Source organism: Motacilla alba, chromosome 9 (assembly GCF_015832195.1).
Source record: "Motacilla alba alba isolate MOTALB_02 chromosome 9, Motacilla_alba_V1.0_pri, whole genome shotgun sequence".
NCBI lineage: Eukaryota > Metazoa > Chordata > Aves > Passeriformes > Motacillidae > Motacilla > Motacilla alba.
Genome location: NC_052024.1, coordinates 13,244,071 through 13,262,736, shown reverse-complemented (window position 1 = coordinate 13,262,736; position 18,666 = coordinate 13,244,071). Strand labels below are relative to the sequence as shown.

Genomic DNA, 18,666 nt, shown 5'->3' with positions numbered 1-18,666 from the left:
GGGGCGGGGCGGGGGCGGGGCTCGGGGCGGGGGCGGTGGCCGGAGCGCCCTGTGCCCGCCCCGCCCCGGCGCGACTGACGGCCCGGGCAGCCAGCAGCGGCCGCCCGCGAGAGCGGGGGGCGCGCCGGCCAATCACAACGCGGGGGGGGAGGGCGCAGTAGGCGGAACGCCCAATAAGCGTGGCCGCTCGGAAGATACAGCCAACCGCCGGCACCGCAGCGATTGCTCCCGCCCCAGCGAGCTCAGAGTGACAGCCGGGGCCGCCAATGGGAGGGCGGCCGCTCCGATCGGCAGCTCCGTGGCTGCGGCCGCTGCCCGGCCCGGCGTTCGCCGCCGTGACGCGCCTGGGGCGGGGCGGGCCGTGCGGCGCCGGGCCCTGCTCTGCCGGTCGTCGGTACCTGCGTGGTGATTTTTTAAATTACAGCTCTTCATTAAACGGGGCGCGCGGGACGGCCCGGGCGGGCCCCTGAGCGGTGGTAGCGGGTCGAGAGCGGCCGCTCCCGTCAGCCGCCCCGCCCCTCAGCCCCGGCCCCGGGAGCCGTGCAGGGGGCGGCGGGACGGGCACGGTCTCTACCGAGGGCGCCACCAGCAGGAAGAGAGCTCCAGCCCCGGCTGCTCTGCATGTGATTCACCTCTAGGTAGAGGACGTAACTCGTGGGGGAGACTCAAAGGAGTCTTTGAAGAAGAAACGCAAACCGCAGGTTTTCCTGTCAGGGACTATCAAGTGTGCACGCTTGGGTTTCTCACCGAACCTTTGTCCGAGAATACTTCTTGAACTAGAGCAGATCATATTTTGAAGTAGAGTGATACAGACTGAACAGGACCATGTTGCAGTCTCCAGTTTGCAGCGAAGGACAGCAGAACATTGAAGATTTCTGATCGTTTAAGAGAATATAGGAAAAGATCTTTAACTAGTTAGGTACTGCTTAATGTTCCCAGATGTAAAACTGACGGACAGGAGCAGCAGCCATCCCCACTCCTCCTCAAAAGCAGCGCCAGAGTAGAAGTTGCTATCCAAGTCAAACTTGTCAAAGATGAAGCAGTCACACGCCACAAGCTCCATCCTGCAGTCACAGGGACGGTGCTGAGAAGCTGACAGAAGTAGAGGATGTTCACTCTTGCCTCCTCCTGGAGTTTCAGGAGCTGCCATACCTGCTTCCAGCGAGGCCCCCAGCCCCTGCAGCTTTCACACCCTCCCTCACCCCAGCATCGGCACTAGCTTTCACCTCTTGTTTTATCTCTTGTTTTTTCATATTCTTCCCATTCTCTCTCCCCCACTTCCTCTCACTGCTACAGTGAGAGACAGTCAACATGGAAGGAGGGAAACATAACTTCTTTCCAAGAAGCTGAATGCCTGCTGTACCTTTACTGTCCCTCCCTCAGTTAAGGTGTCCTTTCAGAGAAGCTAGAGGGACACTTGTTGGTTCAGTCAGTTGTGATTTACAATGCCTGGGTTTTGGTTTTTTTTCCTAAGAATGTGAAATGTCAGAACCAAACTACAAGTTACACATGTAAAAATTGTATATTTTTATGAGCTGTCCCTCACCAAAACTACCAAACTACCACTATTTTGATTAGGCATTCAAGTCACACTCACTCAGGAAAAGCAGCATGTTAATATTTGTATCACTGGGGCTGCATTTATGTTATGAAATTTGCTTTTCAACTGAACTATGCAACTGAAAAGAGCCCAGCTCTGTTGTGAGCAAGAGTTTTACTTCCTAAGAAGTAGCTGCTGTTAGTCATTTTCCATAACTGCATGCTAGTGAGTGATGACTCAGTGCTGACCATGAAGAGACAGATCGGTTGTGCTTAAATACTACAACAAACAAAGAAAAACACCTTGAAAAATGCAACCTTTTCTGTGGTACTATCTCAAGTTCATGACTTAGGTTACCAGATCTACCCTCAGGTCTAGGCAAGCCAGCAAATCTGACTGTGTGACCAAACCAATTTCTATCAAAGTTACAATAAATGAGAGTCATGAGGAAATTACAATATTGGTTTAAAATTTATCTTTGAACACACCTGCAAATTTTAGCTGCCAGTTTCTTTTGAAGAGCTCCAAGAAGCCAAATATTAGATTAGTATTAGTGTCATAAGGTAGTAATGAAAACAATGGTTTTATTTATGTAATGACACTTAACACTGGTTTCAAACAAAATAATTACATTGTGAGGTGGCATCATAATACCACAAAAAAACATGTTACAGAAACAAAGAGTTCTGGTAAGATGTACAAGTTTCACATGAGAGAGTGAGCTGTGGGAAAAGTATCTGCAGTTTCCATTATTGTACAAGTTGGTGGGAAAGAAACTATGGACAGAAAAAATAAAATCTATACACATGAGTTAAGGCTCTTATTTGAAAGTGATCTTCCTACTGGAAGCATATTGAAAATGCTTTCTCTAAACAGGAGACTGCAGCCTGCAGGACTTAAACCTCTGCAAGATTCACAGTTATGGTGCTGTTGAGCTCACTGTCCACATGAGTAAGCACTGTGTTGGTTTACTCTTTACACCACTCTGTATTGTACACATGAGTATTTACCATGTGCACCTAAAGATTAAGATGTGCAAGCAAGCTGAGTCCTCATCAAATGCAAAAAGAGAAAATGCATTTCTTCTCTGGTCCACACTCAGCAGGGAACTCTTAACTGGTATTTCTCAAGCAGAGGGAAATCCAACATCCCTTTGTAAAAAAAGCTATATGGAGTTTCTGGAGCTGCTGCAAAGTAAAACTTGTCTGATTTAGCTTTTAAAATGCATCAAGGTGTAAGCAGAGAAAACCAAGTAAACCGGCCTTTCAGTTAGAAGGAGTGTCAGGGACATTGGGTTGCACTTCTGTTGAGGAAGACAAAGAAGCACCGCGAGCACTGAGGAAAATGCAGAGACAAAGCCTTTAAAAAAAACCCAAACTAAATCAAGTTTCAAAATAGCATCAAACTTGGAATTTAGGTGCTTGGTGGCACAGGAAAAAGGGAGATCACACAAGCAGCTCAAAATCACCTGAGTGATGAAGGGACCTACTATACATTATGTGGTTCAATTGTGTACCTCCCTCAAAGCTACGTACTAATTTCATTTAGGATTTTGGAAGCCATTACAGCAAAGGTCTTTACTGGAAGTCAGCAAGGTTTGTTTGTTAAACAAAATGCTTTCTAGACCTTGTAAGGTACAAAGAAGCCCTGGTGAGCACCAAATGGCCTTGGACACAAGAAAGTGGGGGGTTAAGGAGGGCAGGACATGAGCCTGGGTAAGAGCTGCTGCTGGATTCTACCTTAATTGCAGGTACGAAGTACCCGTGGGTATGTAACACAAAGTACAAGTGATAGGTTCCACAGCTCACAGAGCACACTGGTGTTACCTGCACACACTGCTCACCACGTCCATGTTCAGTCTGACAGCGACACCGAGCACTGCCATGCTCTCAGCAGGATTTCAGTGCCCAGCTGGGGCAAGCCAGGCCAGCAGCTGCTCAGTCTGAAATACAGCTCAGTGCACACAGGCCAGTGCTCTGAACACTCCAAGCTGGTTTATAAAAGGTACAAACCTAAAGTTCTGAAATCCTATTCTTAGGAGCCAAATTGAAAGCTACTGACTTGATGAGTCAGAAGTATCCAAATGCTTACCCTTTGCCCCTGTTTACTCTATGCAAGTGACCACATTTGATACAAGAAGAAATAGCACTCTGCATGTTGAAAAACTAGCATCACCACACTGGCCAGAATGAAGAGTTCAACTCTTTCTTGTGAGAAGACCCTATTAATCTCGATTCAGGACCTTAGAAGATTAACTAACCCAAAACTGACTACCCTGTTACCTACTAAGGAGAGGAGATTGTTGGGAAAGGCACACTACAAAACACACACAACTCACAGGTTGTTAGCACAACTCACAGCTATCTTTGGCAGTGAATCCAGTCTAATGAATCATTTCTGTAAAAATCTTTCAAAGGACAGCATCCTATTGCCTTATTCACTCTCAATTTCTCTGGGACTCCAGGAAAGCTCACACTTGAGAATGCATGTAACTGTAAAATAACTTTCATTCCTTTATTCAAACTTCACATATACAGTGGAGAAAAAGACATTTTAAAATAGATCCATATAATTATATGGATTTTTGCAACATATCAAATTCAGATCAAAATTAAGATATACACTGTATTTCATAACCAAGCTAAAGCTTAAGTGTGTACTTCGTTTGTGTAATAAAACCCAGGAACTACTCTGAATACTGGAACATTCACCAGTCAAATTCCACCCAGTGGGAAGTTCTTACAGCATTTGGAGGTGCAGAATCCCTCTTTACAGCTAAACAACCACACTGTAAACAAGTATTTGAATTAGGCAGTTTTCCTTCTAGCTTCCAAAAAGCCTTCATTTTACCATAGCAGTTGCTGTAAGTTGCAATGGACACAGGAAGATTTAGACCAGTGGTTTTCAGTATGGAAGTTGCCAACCCCAAAAGAGTAGATCAACAGCAGTTATCTTTAACAAAGAACAGCCAGAGCCTAAGCTCAGCACATCTTCAGTCCTGATGTGTATTTCCTCGTGGCTGGGTGTTTTTCCTCAGGTGCTAACAGCGCAAACACTGTTCATGCAACTGGAAAGAACCAAATGTTTGAAACAAGAGCCAGAAGAGTAACAGTGGATGTGATTTTAAGAGAAAAGCTGGAGGGAACTTGCACGTTCTCACAATAAGCCAGAGAGAGCTCCACAAAACAACCAGTCCTGATGGAAGAGGTTATGACAGTTAAATGCAAAGTTCAAGTTAGCCGTTTCCAGTGTAAAAACACTCCCTCCACTAGATGTTAGTACTGCTTTAGTCAGAAACTAACAACCGATTGCAAACACCGCTCTTAAGAAATAACACAGCTCTTGTTCTAAAGACTGGGAAAGTGCAGGCAAAAACGTACTGAAATCTAGATTAACAGGTCAACACTTTACAAAAAAAAGTTGTAGGACTTGAATAATCCCTTTTTAAACTGCTTAACATATCTGATAAATAGCTTACGTGTCAATCTGATATACGCTGTACCGTTTGGCTCTTGAATCCCAAAACTTTCCATATGAGACACCACATCTAGAACACTCTCAAATAAATAGTGTCAAACCAAAAGACAGTGAGTGTTTCAAAGCAAGAGTAACAGTACATCACGCAAGATAATCAGCGCTATACATACAGGGAATGCCATTCTGGTTGAAGCAGTATTCTCCATGAAGTACTAGGCACAAGAATAAATCAATTAGACAGTGTTTTCTGCCTAATGGACAAATCTAAAATTAACATTCTTGGCAATACAACATTGTAACTGATATGCTTCTTAACATTTAAGAGCTTTAATTGCAAAAATCATGAAGCGATGTTTATATTTGTGTCTTTGACAAGCAGTTACAGTTCTGGACAGATTTCTTCTATGCTGTGTGCTCCACTTTCCAGCTGGTCACGAGTAACATGTGCTGCGTAAGAAAGATTGCAAAAAATAGATAATTCTTCATACCCATTGAATGCTTTCACCACACACACAAATACCCTCCTGAAACCATCTTTGCTTCTCCAAAGATAATGTTTGCCAACCCATCTTAGCAATGTATAAGCTTTTGGTTGGGGAGTGCAGAAATATCTAAAACAGTTATTTGACTCTCATGCTCTAAAGAGAGGGCCAACACCACTGTTGAGCACACTGAGCACCGCGTGCTCAGCCCCCCACAACTGGGAGGATTTAACTCAGGTGTTTAGAACTAACACATGAGGTTCCTGAAACACCAGCACACATAGTACTTCCCAGGTCAAATTTCAGCTCCAGATGAGGCACTTGAAATAAAAAACCCCCAAGTTTATACATGAAGGAGTATAGTCGTGTGTTTTCAAGAAGTTGTTAAGTCATGCTTTTGAGCAAAAGCACTGCAATAGATCAGAGGAAACTCCTCTTCAGGGCTGATCAAAAAATATCTCATCAAAATGATAATATTCTTTTTAAAAAGCCAGTTAGGCTTGGGCATGAGTTAGATTTGGTAACATGCATTTTAACAAGCAAACAGCACAGTTAACCAGCAGAGCTGATTGCTGTGTGCTCCCAGCCTTCTCACTTAATTCATCTTTAGGGTGATGCTTGCCCTGGTTAAGGAAACACAACATATTCTCTATCTACAAAGGCCAAAGGGCACACCCAGTCAGTGACAGCTCAGCTGCTGGGTGCCATCTGAGCAGGGTTCAGCAGAGCAATGCAGCTAAATGAACCAGAGAAAGAGAACAATAGTCTTACTGCTTGTCAATTGAACTGCTATAGACAACACCCTCTGGCTGATACTTTTGTGTTGCAGAAGACAGGTCTGCACTGAAATCATCATGCTTAAATGTACCTACATCAGGAATATTTCCTTCAGTGATTTCAAAGAGAATTTCTCAAGGGAAATTTTTTATGGAGAGAAACAAAGGTCACTTCTGCTGGCAAAGTCAATTTATGTTATTCATGGAGTCATAAATAGCAAGTAGCCAGAGAAGGTGAAATGCTGAAGCAAGCAAATATAGAATCATAGAATGGTTTGGGTTAGAAGGAACCTTATAGGGCATCCAGCTCCAACCCCCCCTGCCATATGCAGTCTATTACAACTTATACTTTCTTTTCCACAAAAGAGCTTGGCTGCTGGAATCCATACACATGGCTACTTGAGGCAAGAAAGGAATGATCCATCCATTTTAAACACTTGGTAGCCACAATGAAGACGGGAGCAAAAATATACAAAGAGTTCTCACCATCACTGACTGGACTGGCCATCTTCATTTCAATCAGCAAGAAATCTCAGTCTGTAACCAAGAAGTGCAACTTGTATTAGTGGACCTGGTGGTATCTGACAGGAGCCTCCTTAAACCTGTCCTGAGTCTTTAGCCCATTCTTTGAAAGCAGAGTGTAGAGATTAGAAGTGTACTGTTAGTTTTACTCAAATACAAACCAGACAGAATTAGAGGGTAGAAAGAAACATCAGATAAGAGAAGCACAGAATCTGTAAGGGATCTTCATGGATAGAAAAAATTCCAAATGAGAAGAGATTCTCAAATTGGCTGAAAAGCAACCCAGGAGCCAGTGGAAGCCCAGAGTCACAACAGACCACTAAGATATGCCTCTTATGTCACATCTTTACCTGCAACAATTGTCAGTACTACAGAAATCATGTTACTCCATTGGAATAAAAGGACACTGCATGGTAGCTCTATCTCACATAGACTGACTGGCATAATACCTGAGTGGCAGCCACATCATCTCATGATCTCCACAACTTCCCAAGAACTCAAGTCAAATGGAAGAATTTTAAAAAATATAGCTACAATACAACATGCAGAAAACCCAGGACATTTTTCATTGAAGTCAAAAGCAAGCATCAGTGCTGTTAGTCAGTTTAACAGAATGATGCCAAAAGAAGCCATTGCAAAAATCAACTCCTGTACACCCAGTACAAGAGTAAGGAAACCCTCCCTTTTCTGCTCTAGACAAAAGCACTTTAAAATACAATTTCAAGTCAAAGAGCTCTTTGAAAGTTATCCAGGTGAATAATCTTTGCATATACTGTTCTCAGGAACATGAATAGTTATAGGATTTTGATTTCCTTCTGCAAACAAAACACCCTAATTTTTAAATACTCAAGTGCTTAATGTAACCAAAAGCACAGCATGATCAAAAGTACAGTGACCAAAAACCCCAAGCAGCAAGTGTTAAATCAATCTATTTGAGAAACCTTGAAACCTTCTGTAGATCCAATTAACATTTATTAATAAGGAGATTCTTCTGTGCCCTCAGAATACAGATGAGAGCAATAAATAATGTAATCTCAAAAAAGTTATTTCAGTAAAACTTTGACCTTAACACAGCTGTGTGCTGAACATTTCTCATCTCAATGTAGGAATTTCTTAAAATGTGGGCAGTGACAGAAGACTGGTTTATTAACAGTTTTGTTCATATCCCATCAACCTTTGCCCAACCCTGTCTCATAATCCATCTGAGGGCATTCAATTCACCACCTGCTACAAAAGTGAGATCAGTACTTAACCTCAGAAGAACTGATCAAGGACAGGGATTAAAGGCTGTGATAGCTGATATAGAGATTAGGAGATAACAAAACATGAAGGTTTAAGCAGAATGATAGAAAAGCGAAGAATTGAGAACTACATCAGCTTAATGGAAAGCATTTCTATATGCTATGGTGGGGAGGTGAACCAGTTAGTTAACAGGTTGCTACACTGGCAGACAGTTACATTTATGGAATCTATTAGCCATGAGCAGTCTAAAATTGATAATTACCAGTTGTGGCTCTGAAGCTGGTTATGAGGAAGGTGGAATGGACTTCAACAATAGAGATGGAAAAATGCTGCAAAGGTCTGCCTTCTTTCCACTGGCGAATGCAGCTGGGGAGCGGAGTTGCCTCTGTTTTACAGCAGAGTGCAGAGAGATGGCAGCTTCAGGCCATGCAGAAGGCTCATACGGTTGGCTACTGCAGCCCTCCTTTCCCCTGGAGAGTGAAGTTCTAGTAAATAGCCATTATAAGGCCTATGTTCAGTTACTGGATAAAGTCAGTCCAGTAATGGGTCTCAGACACATAGCAAATGACCCTTTCAGAGCAATTGTAAAGGAATTAGTCCTCCTGTAGTAAATAACAGGACGAAAAGGTGCGATCCACAGAACTTAAACACGCAACTTGGCAAATCTCCTTTTTATTGCGTGAGATTTTTAAATGAATTTTAGACGAGTTCCTAGTTCACATGGTTGTGAAAAGCAGATGTGAACCAAGTTAAACCCATGCAGCATCTTCCCAAGTCTGCAGACCATGCTAATATCTCATAGCTTTGCCAACCACAGACGAACAAGGCTTACAGACTTCACTGCCACCAGTCTCATGAGCAAAAGATGTGTGGTTTGTTTATGCCTAAAATTTATTCAAAGTGCTGTTACATAAAGAGGTGGGGAGTGAACTGTAATTATTCACCAGAATACCACCACAGAAGTCTAAGACTTTTCACCCCGAGAGAAGTTTAAAGATGAAAGAGAAGGTGTCAGCCTCTTTAGCTTTATGAGTTTCCTATGAAGAGACAGCCCTGTAACAGGTTCCAGCAACAGCTCCCACTTAAACATCCCAGACTTTCTTCCAATAGCTGCACTAAAACCAAGGTTGAGAGTCTTATCCCATACTATAGCAATGAGCATTTCTGCTCAAGGACAAGCCTGTACTGAAAACCAGTTTTACATTATAGTGTTTTTCCTCAGGAAGATAAATACAGCCCTCTCAACAGGGAGGAAACATCGATGGTAATCTCCCATTGCTGGCTACAGGATGGACTGGGAGCAGAACAGGAAATGACCCACAACAAAAAGCCAGGCTCTACCATGTGGCCATTAAAGTGTGCAGTACAAGACAGCTCCTCCTTTAAAAAGGATGCTGGCAACTTCACTACCCAAAGTCAGCTACGTTGGGAAAATGGTAAGAAGCAGAAACGTTTGTTTTCTCTTATGCCACAACAAACAAAAGCCTACATGTTGTTTGTCAACACTGAGTTTTTGTTCCATGCTACAAATCTACCTATCAAGACAGAGTGCAACCTTACTCATGGAGTGGACATACACACCGTACTCCTTCTAGTCATCTCACACCTGGGTATATTCATTTCCCAACAGCTCAAAGGGCCACCAGTACTTACAGGTGCTTTTTAACTAACTGGTAGCTCACCATGTTCGGTAGCTTCTGTACTCATTGTTTCAACATCTGCAGCATCACGCATCTCTTCATCCTCATCATCTTCCTCTTCTTCACCATGTAGTTCTTTTGCAATGAGCTGCCTTGCCAGTTTGATGTTTCTTCCTTCATTGTAGTGCATTTTTCTCTTCATTTCAAACTGTTTCTTTTTCTCTGTGGGCAAACAAATGGAAATAGTTTTTCCTTCCCTTAAAAAAATTAACGTATCTTCTTCAAAGAGGAATTCACTGAATAAAAATTATTGTCTTCAAGCAGTGGAGTGTTCTTTTAAAATGAGTCTGACTTACAAAAAGGATAGTAATTGGAATCTCAGAAGCACTTTTTTTATGAACCTGTTTGCAACTACGAGCAAGTCTGAACCATGAGAAGCATCTGGTAGAAGTACACAAAACTCCAAAGTTTCACAAGCCTTTCTAAGTAAACTCAAGGACAAATTGAGACATACTGCTGGAATAGAAGATGAACTTTTGCAGATGTGTGGCTTGACTCCTGGCTAGCCACCAAAGGTCAGTTATGAGAGATATATTTACCACATGTAGAAGAAAATATTTTCCACTTTCCCCATGGCCTGAAGCCAGCTCTGCTCCATATATTAAACATCAGCATATCCAGCAGTAATGCATTATAATTAATGTAAATTTTGCTTCCTGCCAGCCCCAACGCTTTGTTCTTTTCCTTCCTTTAGTATAGCAAGGTTTCACACTCAAAGTTAAGGCCAGGAAATTTGAGAAGCACCAGCTAGATAATACAAGCCTGAAACCTTAGAAGTACTGTTGTTTCACTGTTCCCTGAAAACATTCTAGTCCAAGTTCACACGAAACAACATCTCTGTTAAAGATGCCATTTGCTTTGCAATAACTGTCCACTTCCTATTGCATCCATCTACCAGCTGCTTTGAGAACAACAGAAATATCATCTGTACATTTGCAAGCAATTAGAAGCATTTTATTTGTAGTTGTACTCATTGAATTACATCTACCTGAAATATGTTCAATTTAAGAACTATTCCTTCAGCCACAAACCAGAACTTCTGATTTGAGGTGTCTTAGCAGGAATTCCCATACCTTAAGCTTGTATACAGGGAGGCAACCAACAACAGCAAATTCCTGTTTATATGTAGGTCCCAAACCAAACATTCCAACTAGAAACAAGAAGCATATTTGTTCCAACACTATTTATCTCTATTTTCAAATAACAACATTTTTCTGATAGTACTTCTTCTTTGCAAATATCTCTTACAGAAAACCTGAAACTATTTGTAGGAAAAGAGTCTAAACAATAGAAAGAAAACAACTTATGCCTACCCCGTTCTTCAGGTGTTAATTCTTCATCCTCATCCTCCTCCTCACTGCTTTCTTCTTGCCTTGCTATAATCTTGGGTCCTCTACCTTCAGCTGCAGCTGCCAGTCTACATAAATCATGCAATACAAAATGTTGAAACAGCAAGTTTTTCACTATTTGAAATACATGACATTTCAGAATACTCATACCAACAGCTTTGTTCATTATTTTTGCCCTATTTGTATGTAGTAACAATGTGCAAGACGTTTGAATTACCAGTAGCACTATCAAACATTGAAAACCACTTTATTTGACAATAGCAAAAATACAGCTTCTAGAGAAACCAGCAACAGCTTTCCATAGAGAAAATCTACCCCAGGAAAGAGCAGATTATCTTCACATCTAGTCAGTTTTTATTACTACAATACTTACTTTTTACTCAGCACATCTGCTCTTAAGGGCTCGCATTCTGAATCACTCACTGGATCCTCATCATCTTCTCCTCTCATGCTTGGAGGGCAAACAAAAAGTGGCCTCTTTTAGTAATTCACTCAACTTTTGTTAAGAAAACAGTCAAAACCTTACAACACTCAATTAAAAGACTCCTTTAATGCTTTAAAAGCTTTCCAAGTCAACTTTAAATACTGATATAACATTACATTCTAGTACTGAAAAAAATAAAATCAATAGAAGTCAGACTTATTTATTCCATTCAAAGGCTAAAGCCTGCTAGAACAAACCTGCTAAACTTTGTCCTTCATACTTTGTCCTTTCAGACTGTTCTCCTTATTTAGAAGCTTTGTAGATCTGAGTCTGTTGCACATACCCAGCAGGCCTGCACAGTAATACTACATCACCCACAAGGTAAATTTTGGTCTAAACCCACAATTCCACCTGGCAGCACACAGACCAACACTTTAGCAAGCGTACCTGTGGTAAGGAGTACTCGGCTCATCGATTTTCATCAAGCCATAATCTTTGCCTGCAGGGTGGTACGTAGCTATGATGTTCATTTCATCCCACTTCTGGGATTTTTTACTGAAATAAGAAAAGAAAATTGAATTTTTTATATTCTAAAACAATTAGTTCTGCTTTACCAGAGAAGGAATTTTTAAAACATCATCTGATCTCTACTACATACTAAGCACAAAAACTATTGCTATGACACACAGACATGATCAAAGTATGACTATTAAATACTGCTCTGTACATACTTAAGTCATAACAAATTATCACTGCAACTTAATTTCCCTAACAAATCACAATAGCTAAACAAACTCAATTATCTATGAACATATTCATACAATTCAGAGACTCCTGGTCTTGTTCAATGACTGTCTTGTGAACTGTTTGATTTTACAGTGACTTGTAAAAAGAGAATTCTTCCCCCTATTACAACCCACAAGACTTCAACAGAACCCAATACCTTTCAGTTCACCTCTGCTGAAGGAGCTGGAATGATTATTAGCAAAACTGTTACATAAACAATAGCAACCAACAAATCCCCTCCTGCAGTGGAATAAGTAGCACAGAACAAGCTGATTATTAATAGTGCTTTTATCATCCTAAATTGGAATAATAAGCCAAGTGATTCACTGCTGTAATTAAGCCGAGGGAGTTTCACATTTTATACAGACAGGCAGGCACCAGTGATGCTACATTATCTAGAATTTTCTTAGTCAACCAGAAAATGTACCATTTTATGTATATTTGAAGAAACTAAATCTCACCCACACTGACTGCTTAAGCCATAAGAAAAGCAATTGCCTTGTGGCCAGAGAAAGAACCATCCCTACCCTGATCTAAAAGCCAGAAAAAATGTTTAATCAACACAAACCACCATGTTCCACATTTTTTTCTAAATCGGTTATTGCAAACTTCATATAAGGTGGTCTTTCCCTTAGATGAAGCCAATAAGTTTAATTTCAGAATAATACAAAATTTTGACTAATTAATTGTACATTATTGTTGTAAATTATTATTTAAGGAAGCAAACATTACAGGACTTTGTGGGTTTTGTGGGGGTTTTTGTTCGGTTTGGGTGGTTGTTGTTTGGGTTTTTGGGGGCATGGGAGGAGGCAGTAGGCTGGAAGACTTCCACTTAACTGCTCTTGTTCAAACACAGACCGCTCCAACAACAGATCTGAAAGATATACTCAAGCTCAATAACACAGGTGCTCTTAGGCAGAATAATAACTGTAAAACAAACTTGATAAAGCAAAATTCCAAGCACAAACTACATTCTACATTTACAGGGTCACTGCATAGTACAATGTGGGGGGAAAAAAATAAAGAGAAAAATAATTGATGTGGGGGTTGATGCTGAATCCTACATGCCACAGGCTTACACCCCAGAAATTAATACAAATTGAATGATCTTAATCCCCTCAGCACACAGTAGCCAGTGCCAAGGTCTCATGTTTGAAGCTTCAGGTCCATTGAATCATTTTGTGCAAACACGAGGATTGCAGCATAAGCGGACAACACGTGAGCCAGATCGTGGCTCTGGCAGGGCGGGGAGTCATGAGCTTCCTGATGACAAAGCAGGAGCTCGGTCTAGGAACGCCACTCATTCCAAACTGTCTGGTTAGGAGTCGAAAAATCCCCAGTTTACCCAGTTGAACACAGCCTGAAGTTCCTCCATGACCAACACAAGATGCTCACTGTGTTGCACAGTGAGGAATTTTAGCAGCCAGAGCACTGAGACAATGGTACCTAGGGTACACAGCCCTGTAAAGGACAGAGCTCAGCTGACAAGGAAATCCCACAGCTGGGAGACATTCCCTTCACATGCCTCGTGTTCACTCGCCCAGAGCACATCCAGGTTTATAGCCCAGGCTCACAATTCCACCTAATAATAATACTGGCAGTCCTGGAACAATCCCTTTGGCATGCACTGTGCTGGAAATCAGACAGCCCACACTGAGCAAGTCAGTGAGTCATAAATAAAAGACTGAACAAGTTTTTAGTGGCTTCGTTTTTCACACTTATTTTTTTAAACTCAGATTCCAACACTAAAAGCCTTGGCTGTGGAACACCTCCCAAAGTACAACCTGAAGTTCACCTAGGGGGGAAAAAAGTCATTAGTGGCAAAGAGACAAACATGTCATTTCACCCCTGCTTGTAGAAAGCCCTGGCAGGAGAATGACTAAGTGCTCTGAAAACCCACACCTCCCCTGTTTGTTTCCAATTTTGCATGCTTAGGCATGTCTGCACAGCACAACACTAATGATATGGCTTAGGACCATCACAGAAAAATGCATCCTGACACCCCTTCGGACACAGAAATAGGAAATCTAACCTTCCTTAGGAAAATGAGGTTTGAAAAATCTCATAAGTGCTCATTTGTATGTTCTCACAAGTTTAAAAATATACAATAACTTCATTTGCCATCACACCAGGTGGTGTGGACAGGCAAGAAGTTTCAGCAGCAGTAACAGCCAGGGAACACCTCTCACACCTCCCTTGCTCCTGCCATAGCAGACTCACCTCTTCCAACACAGCTGCTTGTGCACACACACGCTTCCATAATTCCTTTGTAAAATATCACATCTGCTCCCTCACAGGCTCCTACAGGGGTCTGAAGGCAAAAAATACTGTACCCCAGTGTGTATGCCAAGAATATACCTGCAATTAAACCACGATCTCAGCTCTTAGGATGCAGTTCCAGTGGTGTCCCGGTCTCTCAAGCTTCCTTCTTGCATCATATTTTCAATAAGGAAATTTTCCAAACAAAGTTACCATCACTAACAGCAGCACAAGGTCAGTGATGATGCAAGAACATGAGAGCTCTACAGAACACCATGCTTTAAAAGATGACAGCTGACACAATGAGCTCTTTCATCTGCAGATGTTTTTAAAGATCTTCAGAGCTGAATTTCAATATTACAAATAAGCAGAATTATGAAAACAGATACCTGAATTTATTAACTAATCTTCAATCTCAAAGGAAAATCACAACTGTACTACTTATCATTCTTCTAAAACCAAAATCGTTTGGCTGAAATCAGAAATAACACCGACATATTGATACATTTCCAACCAAAAATAATACCTGCACAGAAACCAGCTTTATATACCCTGTACTGATCTTTCCAGGAAATTTTCTAATGCAGCCTGCCAGGTTTGGCCAATATCTTTCAACTTGCAAGGCAATTTCAGAATTAATCTGACTTTATTGGCTCATGTTGGTAAACAGGAAATAGAAGCTGGACTCTAGCCCACTAACTGCTTCCCAAGAAATTACTGTGTGCAATAACCAATACACCATACACTCATCAGTCCATACTCCAACTTCTACTCATTTTTCAAGATGGTACAAAAGAAATTGCAGTATATTAAACACAGGCTACCAACAGCCAGTTGTAATTTATGTCTGGTGTGGTGCTAAACACATCAAGCTACATATTAGAACTAAAGAAAAGGAAAAGAAAAAATTACATTTGTGAAACATATTGCTGCTTACACTCAGCTGTTTCAAAAACATCATCTCATTCATTCAGTTGAATTTTTTCTCTGGAAAGCAGGAGCAGCTAACACAAGCAACACTGCAACCCAAAAGCTTTTCTTTCTTACCTTGCTGACTTTAGACTACATTCATGACTTAACTAGGCAAAGATGAAAGGAGTATTACCATAATAATAAAAAAACTGACTAGCATGACCATTTTATTTTATCATTACTTCTCTCCTTGCAATACTGAATAAGGTGCCAAAAAAAGAAAACTGCTCAAAGCAAATTTGTAAACCCTGAGTTCAAGTCAAACCTTGCTCATCATAACTTGATGGGGCATCAGAGCAACGGCAGGCAGCACATGCTGGGTGCATCAGGAAAAGTGTAGGATTCTTAACCATCAAGGACAGCTGAAGACCACTTCTGTCATATCGGGACCAACCAGGCACGTTACAATTAAACCGAGACTTTCATGTCATTCAAATAACAAACCACAAGGCTGTGCGCATTCTCAAGTGTGAGACTTTTACGGATGGCTTCTGCCCAACCGAGAATACATCTTGATGATGTTTCAGCCCAGGAGAGGTCCCCTCTCCGGAGACATGCTTTTGATTACAAGAAATGAGCTGCCTATGAGAAGATCAAGAATAAATCAAGCGCATTTCCCAAACTGTGAACTATCCTCATAGCATCGATAAAGCCCTTTGTGAGCCGCCACTCTTAGCAGGTGACAGCCACTCCTCGGCAGGAGCCACGGCGACAGCTCCCGCCGGCCTCATGCGAGCAGCGCTCTCCGCCTCCGCTCAGGTGCACACCCAGCATCGCCGGGCTCCCCGCGGAGCCCCGGGCTCGGCAGGAGCTGCCTCCGCCGGACCGCACCGCCGAGCGGAGCCGAGCTCCGGGCACCGACCCCCGCCCCTCCCGCGCAGCATCCCCCGGGCACGGGGCGCAGCAGCAGCCCCGGCTGGAGACGCCGCCCGGCGGATCCCGCCCCGCGGGCCCCTCGAAGGAGCGGGACGGCCGGAGGGAGGCCCTGCGGGGACCCGCCGCCGCCCACCACCGGGGCCTCACCTTTGCTCGTCCTCGTCGCAGGCCTGGCTGGGCTGTCGCGCCCCCCACGGCCCCCTCCCGACGAAGCCTTGCTGCCGCTCTTCTTCAGGATGCCCTTGATGGGCCCTCGCCTCGCCGCCGAGGCGTCCGGTACCGACGGCTCCTCCATGGCCGCGCCGCGCGCCCGGTTCCGCCGCCGCCGCCGCCCCGGCCGGGCCCGCCCCGCGGCAGCGCCTCAGCCCGCGCGCCTGCTCCCCCTGGCGGCCGGCGGACCGACAGCGCACCCTGCTGCCGTGCGCATGCGCCACCGCGAGAGGGCGCTCTGCGCGCGCGGGGAGCACGGACACGGGGACAGAGGGACACACGGACACGGGAACAGAGGGATACACGGACACGGGAACAGAGGGACACACGGACACGGCAGGGACACGGACACGGGGACAGAGGGACACACGGACACGGCAGGGACACGGACACGGGGACAGAGGGACACACGGACACGGCAGGGACACGGACACGGACACAGGGATAGAGGGACACACGGACACAGCAGGGACACGGACACAGATACATGTACAGTGACACAGGGGGACACAGGCTCAGAGACACAGGGACCCACAGGCACACGGACACAGAATCGCGGAATCGGTCAGGTCAGAAGGGGTCGCGTTGCAGGATTGTGTCCAGATTGTTCTTGAGTATGTCCAGTGACGGAAACTTCACAGCCTCTCTGGGCAGTCTGTTCCAGTGCTCCGTCACCCGCACAGTAAAGAAGCTCTTCCTCCTATTCAGGTGAAATTTCCCGTGCATCAGTTGCTGCCTGTTGCCTCTCATCCTAGTGGTTGGCATTACTGAGAAGAGCCTGGCTCCATTTTCTTGGCATCTCCCGTTCAGTTCCATGCCTTCTTTGATGAGGACACACGGACACAGGGGTCTGACGCGTGCGCGGGGCCGGTGTGTGCTGCCCTGGGGTGTAGGCGCATCCACGGAGCTCTTGGGGCTGTGTGGGGCTTGTGCCTGTTTGGCACTCCCACCCTCACTCGAGGGTTGCAGGGTGTCCCCCGTGTTGCTGCAGTGCTGGGGACACCAGCTGGCTGTGGCAGGGCAGGCTGCAGCTGAGCTGCGGCGTCCCCGAGCTCTCTGCGCTGCCGTGCGGAGATGCCCCCAGCACAAGGCGTTTGCCAGAGCAGCCCGGGTTTGTCACGGTCTCTGTGGCACAACGAAGGAGCCAGCACGGTCTCCAGAGGGCCCAGGCATGGCAGGGGTTTGTCTCTGAGTGAAACATTCCCATTTATCAGCTGCACCTGGAGATCCCCGTTCCCAGCCAGATCCAGGGGCAGCACTTGTCCTGCCCCTGGGGCTGCAGGTTCCCACCCCTAGGGTTCGGTGGCCCACGCCATGGGCTTGCATCACACAGAATGAGGGCTACAGCAGCACCATCCATGTGAGAAGGAAAATAGGAACCCAAGAAAGCAGTGATGAAATGAGTACACCCAGAATCTGACACACTTGGGAACAACCGTGCAGTTGTTTGTATCCTGGCACATCCATAATCCTTATAGCCTGAAAAATTGGGTGGAGTGTTTAATTCTGTGTCACAGGAACTGTGGCATTAGGATTTGGAAGTTTAAAGGGATAATGACTTAAACACGGCAGTTGTTTCTGGTCCCTCCCATCCTGGCCTCCTCTGACTGGTAAAGATTAGTGACATCCTGGCTTCCTGCTCAGCTCCTGTAGCTCTCCCAGGGCAAGAAAGTGCTCTGCAGCACACTCACACCACCAGAGTCCCACCAAAATAGGTGTAGAATGTTTCCTGCAGACTTACAGCATTCTACATCCATGTCATTATTTCCACATGTCAGGAAAAGCAGCAGGAGATGGGGGTCACTGTCAGCCAAAGCCACAACACAAATTTGCTGGCAGGGCTCAGACAGTGGGGGTGCCCATCCAACCCCGGAGAGCCGGAGAGAGCTCCTGGAGCAAACCATTTCCCTTCAGCCGTGGTTGTCATGTTCACTGCAACCCTGCTGGGGTGGTGCTGCGGCCTCAGAGGAGGGGCAGGCCCCACACACTGAGCCCCCCAGCCTGCTGGCACAAGCTGTGCAGCTGGGAAGGTACAAAAGGCCCAAAGCAGG

General features: G+C 44.4%; 1 protein-coding gene across 1 annotated transcript; it reads right to left on the bottom strand.

Annotated features, from left to right (window-relative positions):
• Positions 1–4,029: 4,029 nt before the first annotated feature.
• On the bottom strand, positions 4,030–16,715 carry PPP1R2 (protein phosphatase 1 regulatory inhibitor subunit 2). The gene is given in 8 exon segments (XM_038146553.1): positions 4,030–5,464; positions 6,762–6,812; positions 9,722–9,901; positions 11,053–11,156; positions 11,462–11,539; positions 11,960–12,067; positions 16,553–16,599; positions 16,602–16,715. Coding segments are annotated over 7 exon segments (621 nt in total). The 5' UTR covers positions 16,701–16,715; the 3' UTR covers positions 4,030–5,464; positions 6,762–6,807.
• Between the last annotated feature and the right edge of the window lie 1,951 nt (positions 16,716–18,666).